The sequence below is a fragment of the Aulonocara sp. 'chitande type north' Nkhata Bay genome, linkage group LG1, assembly GCF_057382095.1.
Source record: "Aulonocara sp. 'chitande type north' Nkhata Bay isolate Kocher_YH1m ecotype deep benthic linkage group LG1, A_spYH_male_GT1.1, whole genome shotgun sequence".
Taxonomy (NCBI): Eukaryota; Metazoa; Chordata; class Actinopteri; order Cichliformes; family Cichlidae; genus Aulonocara; species Aulonocara sp. 'chitande type north' Nkhata Bay.
Genome location: NC_141344.1, coordinates 11,217,616 through 11,231,484, shown reverse-complemented (window position 1 = coordinate 11,231,484; position 13,869 = coordinate 11,217,616). Strand labels below are relative to the sequence as shown.

The window sequence follows — 13,869 nt, the reverse complement described above, 5'->3', positions numbered from 1 at the left end:
TTTGCGCGTGAGCAGTGCGCCTGTGGTGACACCCTCACGAGCGATTGATGATCGGGAGCTGGTCGTGAGGTGTTAATCACTTCTCGTTACCCCACGTATATTACACGACGCACGATGAAGGCCAAAATCGGTCCGATCACTCAAAAATCGGCTCAAAATGGGCCAAAAATCGCACAGTGTGAGCCCAGCATTAGAGCAGCAATGTTTGTTCCCCCTCAGAGAAAGGGAAGAATGGGAAAAGGAAAACACCTGGCTGGAAAACGTTAATATGGGCATGTGCAGTGAATATCAGCGCTATGTGGCCAGAAGTGTGATAATATAATTTATTTTGTGTAATAAACAACTGCAAGGATAGATGATTACAACAAATTGATGACTAATACATAAAAGTAATACATAGATGAATAATGATGATGAGTTATGATGCGTAATCATGGGAACAAGCGGGTTTACAAACAGGAGCAGCTGATTAGCATTAGAAAAGCTGAAATAATACCTCAACTGAAGCCAATTGTACTAAATGCACTAAATGTGCACTGTTACAAGAATATTTTTCTTTCTATTGTTTTCTATTATTTTAAGTTAAGCAGGACAGAGTGCTTTTAAAGAAAGATTTACTTATATTCTCAAAAGTTAAGCATGACAGGCTTCTGTTTAAGAAAGAGACCTGTTTTACTGTGTTAATGTTGTCATTTTGAGCTAAAAATAAATGGCTAAATGATCATTTGTTTCACATGTGTTCATATCACAAAGAATAGAATACACATCTACTTAAATCAACTTCAAGTCAAATGGTTAAAAAAATAATTTCACACACAAAAAAAGAGCTAGAAAATTCACCACACTGGGAAGGGTGAAGACAACTGGGTCGCCCGGCCCTGGCCACGAGGTGTCCCTTATTTATTTTTCAGGGAGTTGGCAACCCTATTTCCATATAAGAACATAACTGACACACATGCAGTCAGCATAATAATAATTGTATCTATTGTGGTCATATAACTGTAGCCTTCTAAAAGGCAAAGGAATTCAAGGAAATTGTGGAGAAATGCTGATCTTTTATTTACCAAGACCAGCTGTTCTCTTTCACAATTGTGCACCTTGTCAGATTTTGTGTTTACCTGCAAGAATAGTCTATTTTTAAACTACTAATGAATCTGACATTGCTGATAGGGCATACTGTGTAAAAGTGAGAATCATGATTATGTTCTACAGTTCAAAAGATCATCAAAAACTAGTACATAAAGCTTAAAACGTGTCCTAGTGCCTTCATGGGGTATGCTTTTCCTCATGTCCTCATGAAGGGATTTATGGGAATCTCTGGGATTTGTTCTTGCCATATTGTATTGTGCTTTTTCCAGAACCAACAATAAATCCACTCAATGATGCCAGTAAACAGACAAGGCCAAATACATGTATCATATTGTACTGTTATTTATTTATATGTGAAATGTGGACAGAAATGCAGATGATCTTTTCTAAGTAATATTTAATCTCAAATGCAGAATTTAGATTAAAATCAAGTTCATCCTATAGTGATTATGTACTCTGCTACACACTAAGTCTCATATTATACCCTTTCCCTAAAGATTTTTAAGGGTTTTTATGTTTCAGTTGTGCTTTGTTGAAAAATATTGTTTATCATAGACACATTTACAAATTGGTAGTATTCAGTACATATGTCTACTCTGAGTACATGTTTGTTCATTATTCCAGTATCAATCAACTATATGCTGAAAGCCTACATAAGAACAGTACATGTTATGGATTTGAGACAAAGCCTGTTTCTCTCCACTCTGCAAACAAGGCACCCAAAGCTGTAGCTGTGCAGCTCTGGCACACCTATAGCAAACAGAATAACCCCGAGCAGGACTATAATCATATCTCAAATATGACTAGAAGTAGCTGTTTATGTGCTTTGCTTCAATTTTTGGTTAGTCTAACTGTGGTTATTAGAGGATACTTCCAGCATGGCTAGGGACAATGATACTGGCCCATTTGTAAATAACTGGGATGAAGAGGAGAGCAGAACCAAGGACTGACACCAAGAGGAAGGCCCACAAAAACATTCGATCCAGAACCTGGGCTACAAACTTCCAGTCTTGAACAACCTGTAACAGAAGAAGCACATGGCAGTCTCTATATTCTTAATGGTTATGGGGAGACACATATATAAGCTAACTCAGGGTAATGAATCCGTAATTTTTCCAAGTTTACTGTCTTTGTTGTAATTTGCGATTTTGTTTTACAAATGAAAAAACCCTCAAAACTCACCTCTCTGACCTGATTTTCTTTAACCACATGCATGGTAATGTAGCGAATAGACTCCAAAGCAGCTTCTAGGTTGTGTCGAGTGTAGAGGAGCTGAGTGAGCTCAGGTGTCGAGCTCTTTATCCCTTCCAGTCCCACCGCTTCTCTAGCCCTGGCTACTCCAGCTGTGGCATAACGATCCACATGGCTGCGCATGCATAACAATTTAGGAAGTCGATGCAGGAAATTTTTCCTCACCCAGGGTGCCATACTGTGATGTGTAGAAGAAGAGCGGTGGTGGATGTTGATGGCAAAGACAGTAATAATGATGGAAAGTGTGACAAAGATCATGGTAAAGACCAGGTACTCCCCAATGAGTGGGATTGCTTTTGAAGAGGAGGGGATGATCTCCTCAATGACCAGGAGGAAGACGGTAAGCGACACCAACACTGAGGTGCAGAGAGAGATCTTCTCACCACCATTTGAAGGCAGATAGAAAACAAGAATGGTAAGAAAGGACAAGCCAATGCAGGGAATGATGAGAAAGAGGGTGTAGAAAAGAGGCAACCTGCGGATAATGAAGAAGTAGGTAATGGTGGGATAGGAAGAACTGCCATCAGTCCTCAGACCACGGCTGCCTGTGGCTTTTACTATCTCCCATTCACCATTGTCAAAATAGTCCTGCTTGTCTACGTGGAAGTCCTCCAGAATTATGTCCACCTGTTAAATCAAAAAGGGAATCTAATTAATCAGTGTTTATTACAATATTAATGTACTGCAGATGCTGTTATATAATAGAAATTCACCTGGGAGCCATCATAGGTCCAGGAGCCAAACTTCATTGAGCAGTTCTGGAGGTCAAAAGGAAAGAAGGTGACATCAATGGTGCAGGCTGACTTGTAGTTGGCTGGTGGTGTCCACAATATTGTACCATTGTACTTCACAACGGCCTTGGTGATAGTTCCCTCAAAGCGTCCATCAGAACTATTAAGAAAAATATGCCCACATTTTAGCTAACAGCTTCTTTAAGAGTACTCCTACAACATCCAGAACAACAACTTCCTTTACTTCATTTTAATCTCCCCACTTTTTTTCTTTGCTTTATATACTATGAAAATCATTTGGAAAATTAGGAAAATGTAAGAAAAAAAGAAAAAGCTTTTCATTATATCTTTTAATAACCTATTTATATACAGTACAGTGACATACTTATCATACAGTACAACATCCGGCAGCCATAGCCTGTCTGAGGGGACACGGATCGATGTGATGCCCAGGTATTCATCAGGATTCCATCTGAGTTTCATGTCAGTCCATTCCTACGTGAGGGAAAAGAGTCCATTTAACAATTAAAACCACAACTAATCTATCAATGGGTTGCTAAAATACATATTAAACTTATTTGAAAATTCATATCCTTTCTTGAAAGTCAGTTTTTGTAATAATTTCATTGCACCTGAGCTAGTAGCTGGTTGACTTAGCGCAGAGACTGGGAACAAGGAGGAACCGCTAGTTAGAAGTGACAACAACTTATTCTTTAGACTAGAGAAATTTGGTAGTGGTGGCAAAGAAAATGGAAAGTGATAAGGACTGTAACAAGATGACTGGATAGAAGAAAAAAGGACGGTTACGAACATCTGGTTTCCCTCAAGCTATCATAATGGAGGGAGATGACAGCACAACAAATCCTGTCTTTAGGTAATTGGTATTTGGCTGGTAAGAGGTTCTGAGAAGATAGTTTGGTGGTAGAAATACGATCCAAGCCATAAGTCATTGCCAATTATTATTTAACCAGTTAAGAGATAAAACAAGGAACCATGAATACACTGGGAACATGGCCCCATACAATGAACAGCTATGTCAGTTTTATCTGGCAATGTACCAGACTATGATAAAAATAGAATAGAATAGAATTCAACTTTATTTTCATTGCACATGTCACAGGTACAAGGCAATGAAATGCAGTTTGCATCCATCTAGAAGTGCTTTAGCCATGACTGTCAATATAGATATGTAAATATATTACAGAAATGGGTCTATTATGGTATGTTATAATGTACACGGTATGAAGGTATGTTATGAATATGCTATAACTATAAGTATGTACAGGCTGTAGTGAGTACGAACTATGTATGAACAGGATATAAATATGAAAAACTATGAAATAAAAAAACTATAGAGAAATATGAGATATACAGCTATACAGAAATGTGAACTATGCAAGTTATAAACAGTGTTGAATTAAAAATTATCGTATTGTACAGAATGATTATTTACACAGAAGCAGGCGTGTATTCAGCCTCCCCTTACGAAATCAGGTTTATAGGGTGTTAGTATAGCTTGCTGGATTGAGAGTGTGACTCATATGCCTCAAGGCTATTGCAGTAGTCTAGATTCAAATCTCCTTTGGGGCATTTCCCACTTAACTTTCCTGGCTCTCTATCCCAGCTTTCCTGTCCAGTCTATGCTCTTCTGTTATAATACATCCTAAAAAGCCAAAGCAGCCATTCCCAGAGTGAAGACTGCTACTTCTATCCAGTTAATACAAAGTGTTAAGGCCCATGTGTGACCCACCTGTCACTGGCAAACAAACTTCAATACAAGACCACTAAAACTTAGGCCAGAGTAATATCACAACTTAACCACTAACCACCACCCATTCCTCCTGACTATATTCCTAATAGTGTAATTTCCTGCTGTTGGACAACAAAATCCTGAGACTATTAACCCTTCAATCTTAATCTCTACAGATTATAAATATTGCCAAGGTCAGACAGAATATAATAATATAATTGAATGCTGCTACTCATTTAACAATGCAGCAGTTTTCCATCTACATTTAGTACGAAACACGGCAGCAACGCTATTCACAAACACTCAATGCAAGAAACATTTTACTTCAGCTCTTGCAGAGCTACACTGGCTTCACAATTCCTGCAGAATCCAATTTAAGACTGTATTGATTACTTTTAAATCACTAAATGATAGAGCTCCACTTTATATCTCAAAATACTTAACTCTTCATTAAGCAAGCAGATCTCTCAGATAAGAGAATCAATTGCTGTCACAGCTTCCACATTCAAGCCTTAACACAAAGCCGGTGAGTACCTTTACTGTTTTGGCCCAAAGACTGTGGAATAAGCATCCTCCTATTATTATATGCCGTCTTTTTATTCAAGGGCTTTATGTATTTTTTAATATTTCTTGTAAGTTTAGATTAGAAAGGTGCTATAAAAATATTAATGGCGCAACATGATGTTACATCATTTTGTAAGTACAGATATAGAGGTACTTGCCTGTTTCATCCAAACATTAGTTGTCATTAACTGATTTTTCTCATCCTAGAATTGTAAAACAACACATTTTGTACAAAAAACATTCACATTTTATATTAAGTGATACATTATATTTTTAGAGAGCAGAGAACAGAGCAGTGATTTAAATGGCATTTAATCTTTGAACAAACTATTTTATGTCCTTTATATGATTTCTTGGTAACAAATAGATAAACATTATCACAGTAATAATCAGTGCTGATTTATACTCACCACGTCAACAAGCTGTGAAATAGCTAGTCCAAACCTCACACGGATTGTCTGGTTTAGGTATTCCACTGGACGAACCCATTTCTGGTAGTTTTTAAAGAGATATTTGAATAGTTTGTCTTCTGCTTTTGCGTAGGAGGAGAGTTTTGGAATACCTAAGAGATGGAAAAGACGTGATTTTTAAAATATCTATATCTATCTGTCTATCTAGCTATACTGGTTTATTTTAAGGTAATTCAGAAAATATAGCATTACTTATTAACAGGCATGTTAAAAAAAGTTAAACCATTCCCTGTATGTTTTCAAACAGCACTGCATTTACCTTTCTGAACTTATATTAGTTTTATGTGTAGCGCTTCTGGCTATGACCTCTGCAAACCAAAGTTAGGAACCAAACTCATACTGAATATATAATTAAGATTACTACATCAAAAGAGAATGTATGAAGCCTTTACAATGAGTGCCAAGCATGGTAGCAAATATTTTCTACTTAGCCTTTGCTAATGGAGTGATCAAAAAGAAATGTATTTTTGAATATAGCATTCAAAATACATTTTTAGTGTTTAGCTGGGATGTTCTGGGTGATGATGGGTTAGCTAGAGACAAATTTAAGCAATAGTTTTTTTTCTTTTAGGTTCCCAGTCTGTAAGATGCCATCAGTTAATATTTGCAGAGTATAGCCTCAGAACGATATCCAAATAAAACACTGCAGTTAGACTGTGCTTCATGCACGTGTACTGATGAAATGTATGTCTGCAATTTAAAATGTAATCAGAGGAAGCACTGCAGCGATTTGGCTCAGTTCCTATTTACTTTGTACCATTCCTTCACTAGTGTGAGTACCTGATATGTCTATACACCTTTCTCATCACATCACTGCACTGTGAGTCATATGCAGCAACGATTGTAAATAATGCGGACATTCTCATTTGAAGGATAATCCTATTCAATAAAAGTCACTGCTTTCTAATGTATCCTGCCATCTTTACTGCATATGTAACAAAAGTAAACATAAGATGTGAAATTTTAAACATGACTTGAACTTGGACTGTTCACGGTGAATTGTGGAATTGCTGTTGATGCCAAATTTTAGGAAAATAGTTTTAGGCAAGAATATCTTTAGGCATGAAGTTTTTCTTCAGCTGACTTGTTAAAACACAAACAACTACAGGGTGCTAAAATACACTGAGTGTTTAACAACCATTTTAATTCATCTAATCCTAGTTTGTTCACTATATAAACTACATTTCTTTATAATCAAAGCACTTATAGAGTAGGTGGCATAGATTGTGGTCATGGCATTAAACCAATTCCACCACATTAAGGGTTCAACTGTTTTACAACTGCTGCATCGCTTTGCTGTATCAGAATACCAGTACAAACAAGAAGCTACTGATTCTTCACCTCCATGGTAATAAACTCAATTTATGGATAGTGAATGTGGCTCCAAATCTACCTCAAGACTGACCACAAATATGTGGTGTCACTCTCAGGCTGCGTGGATCAATAAAGACAAGGCTTCAAACAGCCTCAATCAATGACTGTGTGATCAGCAAATTCATCATCTCTCAGAGCTTCTTCTGCACTGTCACCAGCATCCTGCTCAGGTGAAAAACAGGCAGGAGAATCTTCTGGATTCTACATTCATCACTGATGACTTATTGGTAACCTGGGAATGTGCTCAGTCATAAATGATGTAGTAAAAAGTTGGTGTTTAGTATATGAGAAAAACCTGGAGCTCATTCATTATCAGTGTCAGCAAATGTTGAATTCTATCAGCAAATGATATTTACACATAAATACTGCGTAAAAAATATTTCATGTTAAATCATTTACTCAAATGAATGCTAGCTTCTGCTTGTTCAGTGCAATAGGAAGCATCTCAAAACACTAAGCATGTAATGCAATAAACATGGAATATATAATGTGAGTTGCTGAGGATTCCAGTGATAAATTCTCTAAAGATCACATGCTGCCACAGTCAGGCAAATATGTAAAACATTAATAACAAGAGATCACAAAATAATGGACAAATAAAGTATATTTGTATATACGTTAATGATGGCAGCAGATCTTTCTTCCCTCCCGTTGGTATAGTTTATATTATTATTCCTGTCCTTTCTCACTTTCTACTGTTCCTCACCTGTCCACCAATAACCTCTACTAAGTTAATTCTCCAAGAGTGACTTCAGTTATTCTTTTGTCATAACCAAAGGTTATCTTTTCCATCCACTTATCCACACAGACCCTCTGTTTTCAGTCAATGATAACGAATGAAAACAGAGTGTTAATTATTGATGTAGGTGAAAATCGTGTGTCATAGTAAAAAGTAAGCACTCTGTTTCTTCAGAGGAAGTCTATTTAAAATTGAACAGTCTTTTAGTTACTAGCTTTAGAATTTTTTACATATTTGATCAGTAAGAGGATAGCTAACTTGTTTTTCTAAACTCACAGCAAATGCACAAATTATAAAATGTTATATTAACATGCTGACACAAGTCACTCCTTGTAGCTGAACTCTTGCAATTTTTTTTCAATATTCTGTAGAAAACTCTGCTACTCTGTCATCAGGCATCCCCAGGTCATAAAACACTCACGTAGTGAGTGGCACAGGTAGCACCAGCACACCAATGGCAGCAGCAGTGTGAGAGAGGTGGCTGCCCCTCCTGCTCTCCACATCATATCAGAGGTGGCACTCGATCCACACAGCTGGTACCTTGGGCATCCCAGAGCTGGAAAATAAAATATTCAAAACAATAGTTATTAAAAACCGTGGCTTCTTTATACATCTGGGTAAATAAATCTTGCCTTGGGTAAACGCTCAAATCCCAAGTTATTCGTCTTTATTAAAGCCGAATAAAATCTTATTTAGGGATTTCAGGGGAAAGGCTGTGAAAAACAAATAAGCATCATCTACACTAAATAATAAACTGCAACCACACTTATAACATCCAGAACAACATCTGCATAAGTCAAGAATATGTTCTACCTTCACCTTGCTAAGATGACCCTCTCCAAGATAAAAATTACATTTTAATATGTGAGCATGCAGCTGCTGTATCCATACCTGCTCTGAGGTTGTCCCATTAAGAGTGATTAACAGTGGATGTGAAGGTAGTTAGTGTCCAAACAACAGCGGCAGTGCTGCTGTACTGCTCCTCCATTACATGCAGGTTCTTTCTCTCGCCTTACACAGATGCTGCTTCACTCCCTGCTGCCTCCAATTGTGAACAGGCAACGCATGCTCATCCCCTCCTCCTCCTGTTCCTTAGGAGAGTCCGCCCCCAGCCCCCAGCACCATCACCGTTTTCCATCCTTCCCGTTTCTCTAACATTCTCGTGGTCACTAATAACAGGCAAGAATAATTGCACCCTCCATGCAGCCACCTCATTGCCTCTCCATAGCAGCTAATGGTAAGCTCTGCCACTGCCACTCTGCTTTGCATCTAACCAACAGTTTCCAGATCATTACCTGGTGCCCACTGCCACACATGATGATGTATTTTGTGATACTTGTCCCCCCCCCCACAATTCTGTGTCAATATGTTTGCTTCCATGGTGACAGCATATTGTGGGATGCAGAAATGTTAACATGCAAGGGGAAGATAAATATTAACCAAATTCTGTTGGAAAACCATTTTCCAAAGTCAGTGCAGCATATTTACATTTTACTGTCTTATCTTTTGTTTTATAAAATACTAAATACATAACAAAACACAATTTTGTGTGAGTATGCAGGGCTTATGTGTGTAAAAGCAGTCTTGTTATTTAGTATTAAAACCTGTTAAATATAACCTATTATACTTTTCATAGCATCTGTGAAACGGTAATGGGAGACCTTTCTGAAAAATATCAGAATTATCTGTTACATGCAAATCTTTACAAAAAAAAATCAAATCCTGGAAAAAACATTTCAGGATTTGCAGATGAGCAGAAGACATTCATCTCTTGCAGTTATTTCACAGCCAAAGATTTAGTATGTGCAATAAACCACCATAGATGCACCGACATGCATCTACATAGGCTATATATCGACATATGAAACTCTTATATATTATAAACCAATAAATTTAGAATGGTTGCAAATTTAGAAACGATCAAACCTCATTAGGGTCGCATAACATTTACATGACATTACACAGAAACAAATATAAAGCTAAGAATTAAGAATCATTCAAACAAAATTACAAAATGAATACAGAATGACTTATCCATTAAGAAATGCAGCTTCAATATAAACCTTTCAATGCATAACAAAAAGAATCTTTATAATGGTTAACGCCTACAGACTGTGCTGACAAAACACTGGAATTTAATTCCTTATTCAGTGAAAATGAAAGTGTACAATTTCAGTTAATTCATAAATGACGCACTAACTTTGATCCAGAGTACATAAACACACCTTTGCTTTCCAAGTATCCCCGTCACCTTTGAACACAGATAGATAGGGTTATTACTTCCTGCCTTCCAGGCTTCAACGTGCATCCTGGATTGTGATTCAGTTCTTCTCTATCCTGCATAGCAACATTAATTGAACAGATTTCGTTCATTGGCGCTCTGGAAAACAGGCTCTTTACATTTCTTGTGTGGAGAAACCAAACGTCCAGCAGTAAGTAGAAACGCTCTGTGTTAATGTGACTGTATATACGGGAAATTAACTTAACCTTGCTACTCCACGTAAAAGCTCTGCTCAAATTGCGACTGGAGTTAGTGGCCTACTCTTAAGCTTTGTGGGTTTTTGTGGACCCCCCGCCCAAAAAACGGTGTTGAAAACCACCGAGGGTCTCTGCTCCAGTCCCCGGGTAGTTGGGGCTTCCTGTTTAGCTGCAGAGAGGGTTTATTGTCCTTGGAAGCAGTGTCAAAAATATGTGGTACAACTGGTGTGTGGGCTACGCATGCTTATGCTATTGTTGATCCATCAGTCAGACACGGAGAAGAGCAGAGTTATAGCATACAAAGAGCCGAAGCAGAACGTTGAAAACAATGAAAAGTATCGATTGCAGCCACCGTCTGCACTTTCAATACTGCAGTATTTAATCTTTATTGTTTGTTTCGTGCTTCTTCCGTTCCCGGTGAACTCTGTCGTAGCTCCGTTCTCTACATTCAGTGGCTCTGCTTCTCTATTTTGTCAAACAATCAACATTCGGTAGACTCTTACGTCATCCGCTTTCAGCAGCTCGCTGTCAGTATCTTTTTATTAATTAAATAAAAAATAAAATAAAAAACCTCCCAATTATGCAGTTACACGCCTTCTTTTTTAAAACGTGCAACCTACCTCAAGCTAATAAATTATCTGCACCAATGACAAAACGTGTACCAACTTCAAATATGTTATTATAAATATTATTACAAATTCAAAAATTTCAGTGATGAAACAGAAAGTTGCTTAATAAATCATGAAAGTGCAAGAGCATATATGGATGGCTTGTGATTGCATCACTCTCAAACTTTTCATTGACAAAGTAAAAAAATGTAGTTTGAAATTTTCATAGTCCGTTTCCACTGTGAACATCTTTTTCATGTCAGTAAATTCATTTTTTTTTCTTCATTTCAGATGAGGGTGATCTATTGCTGCACTGCTTTGCTGCTGCTCATTTCTATTCCCAGAGCCTGTGAAGGAGGTAACATCTTAGTGTTTCCTTCAGAAGGCAGCCACTGGGTAAATATGGATATTCTACTAAAGGCTTTGCACTCTAGAGGACACAGCATAACAATTCTGTGTTCCAGTAAAAGCTGGTACATCAAGGATATTTCCTCTAGTTATAATATTTTAACAGTTCCGGTGGAAAACCCTGTGACTCAGGAGATTATGTCAAAAATGGTGGCTAAGCTCATAGAATCTGAACAAGGTGCTCTTTCCTTGTCAGGTTTTATCCACATGGGTGTAGGGCTGTTCAGCAAATTTGTTGACATTCACAGAACTATAGGTGAACTTGTAACAGCAATAGTAGATGACAAACTGTTGATGAGAAACTTAAATGAAAGCAAGTTTGACGTGATACTCGCTGACCCCTGCTGGGGTGGTGGAGTCATTGTGGCCAAATATCTCAACCTTCCTTTGGTTTATAATGTTCGCTGGGTAATAACTGCAGATGCTCATTTTTCCATAGCTCCATCACCATTATCTTACATTCCTGTGACTGGAACTGGGTATACTGACAAGATGACCTTTTCTCAGCGAGTTACAAACGTGGTTTTACACATCATAACACAAACACAAAACAACCTGATGGCTAAACTAGTATACCAGAAAATAACTGACAAATATCTTGGGCCTGGTTATGATTTTAATGAGTTAATGACTGATGCAGACATTTGGCTGATGAGAGTGGACTTTGTGTTTGAGTACCCACGGCCCACAATGCCTAATGTCGTTTATATCGGAGGGTTCCAGTGCAAACCTGCTAAACCTCTGCCTCAGCACTTGGGGGACTTTGTGCAGAGTTCTGGAGACTATGGCTTCATCCTCATGTCTCTGGGGACTTTTGTGACTGAACTTCCTGCTGACATGGCAAATGAGATCGCTGCAGCTTTTGCTAAACTACCACAGAAAGTGATCTGGAAGTATAAAGGTGACAGACCAGCCGCTCTGGGCAATAACACTTTACTGGTGGACTGGATGCCACAGAATGACCTTTTAGGACATCCAAAATTAAAACTATTTGTGGCACATGGAGGAACAAATGGAGTCCAAGAAGCTATTTATCATGGAGTCCCAGTTGTGGGAATACCTGTGTTTTTTGATCAGTATGACAACCTGCTACGTCTGAAAGACAGAGGAGGAGCTAAGATACTTACATTAGCTACAGTGGACAAAGACAACAACTTCCTGAAGGCCATAGAGGAAGTCCTGAATGATCCCTCGTACAGGACGAACATGCAGAGACTTTCCAGGCTACACAGAGATAAGCCAGTAAAGCCACTGGATAACGCCCTCTTCTGGATAGAGTTTGTCATGAGGCACAAAGGAGCAGCTCACCTGAAAGCACAGTCCTACAGAATGCCCTGGTATTCCTACCACTCTGTAGATGTAGTTTTGTTCCTGACTGGAGCTATGCTGCTTGTGCTTTTAACCACTTTCTACTTTATTAGGTGTATATACACTGGGATGTGTAAACGTAAAGTGAAACGTGAGTGATGGAGGATTTCAGTAATGCAGCACTTTGACAAAAACCCCATTGTATTTCTATTGTATTTTATTGAGATTTCATTCAGAATTATATTTTCGTAAAATATTTCTGAATGCATATTGTGATTTCATAATAATGAGCACAAATAAAACACTTGAAATGATTTTCCAACCACAAGATTTACTTTTTTGGTAATAAATACTTACTAAATGGAAGCCAGTGCCCTCAGCTTTGCATGTGCCTGCATGGGAGTGGGATCACTGACTGCTGATGCAGATGGTGCATAAAAGTCAACAACACTCTGCTGACTAAGTAACTGCAGGCTTCCAAACCTCCTCTGACATTAGTATGAGCACAAAACTGTAAGCTGGAATGGGTTTCATGGCTGAGAAGCTCATGTAAATATAATATGTAAGCAGCCTGGTATTTTTTTTAATATAATATATAACACAAAAGGTGGAGCTGAGAAGGAGGTGGAGTGTAAAGTGAATTCCACATATGCCAGCAACTCTAGGCAGAGTAAAGCAGTTTCAATAGTGTAAAGTGTGTACTCTGCATGAGATTTCACAATGAGATATTTCCTGGGTCATCAGCTACTATAATGGACTTGATATCAGCTATTTTCATTTTACCCAGTGACAGGTGTGATTCTAGGTTCAAGCTTTTAGGGGGGCTCAGCTCACAATCATAATGTCATACATGCCTTGTAATTGATATTAAGGGAATATGCTGATTGAAAATTGAAAATTCACATTTAAAATTGGATACACATTACAATGTTACCTTCCAAAGCAACCTAATTAGTTGGATGGCCTATTGTAGTTTCTAAGAATAATTCTGAGTGAATAATCAGAGATTCCAATCTATTCCATCAGTTTTAGTGTGGAGCCTTTAGTCATCAAACCCAAAAAAAGGCTCAGTTGTGAAAGAAGTTAAATCAAAATTTGT

General features: G+C 37.9%; 1 protein-coding gene and 1 pseudogene across 3 annotated transcripts; one reads left to right on the top strand and one right to left on the bottom strand.

Annotated features, from left to right (window-relative positions):
- Positions 1-188: 188 nt before the first annotated feature.
- On the bottom strand, positions 189-9,187 carry chrna5 (cholinergic receptor, nicotinic, alpha 5). Of its 2 annotated transcripts, XM_086268599.1 has the most exons (8): positions 8,860-9,187; positions 8,390-8,524; positions 5,796-5,947; positions 5,544-5,588; positions 3,457-3,566; positions 3,054-3,231; positions 2,272-2,967; positions 189-2,108 (listed from the first exon to the last, which is right to left on the bottom strand). In XM_086268599.1, exons 2-8 carry the CDS (start codon positions 8,472-8,474, stop codon positions 1,950-1,952), a joined length of 1,425 nt encoding a protein of 474 aa, XP_086124725.1. In that variant the 5' UTR covers positions 8,475-8,524; positions 8,860-9,187; the 3' UTR covers positions 189-1,949. The 2 variants fall into 2 exon arrangements, with proteins under 2 accessions (XP_086124725.1, XP_086124636.1); XM_086268510.1 differs by lacking the exon at positions 5,544-5,588 and having other exon boundaries at positions 190-2,108; positions 8,860-9,186.
- Positions 9,188-10,225: 1,038 nt separating this feature from the next.
- Positions 10,226-13,287, top strand: LOC147338711 (UDP-glucuronosyltransferase 2C1 pseudogene; annotated as a pseudogene). The gene is made up of 2 exons (XR_015125609.1): positions 10,226-10,400; positions 11,346-13,287. The product of XR_015125609.1 is annotated as a UDP-glucuronosyltransferase 2C1 pseudogene (transcript).
- Positions 13,288-13,869: the final 582 nt, after the last annotated feature.

Excerpts from the sequence above, each read along its gene's own strand:
- chrna5 (XM_086268599.1), bottom strand. The coding sequence starts at position 8,474 with ATGATGTGGAGAGCAGGAGGGGCAGCCACCTCTCTCACACTGCTGCTG. Across the intron at positions 5,948-8,389 it reads CTACCTGTGCCACTCACTAC|GTATTCCAAAACTCTCCTCC; the intron begins GTGAGTGTTTTA and ends TCCATCTCTTAG. Across the intron at positions 5,589-5,795 it reads TTTCACAGCTTGTTGACGTG|GATGAGAAAAATCAGTTAAT; the intron begins GTGAGTATAAAT and ends TTACAATTCTAG.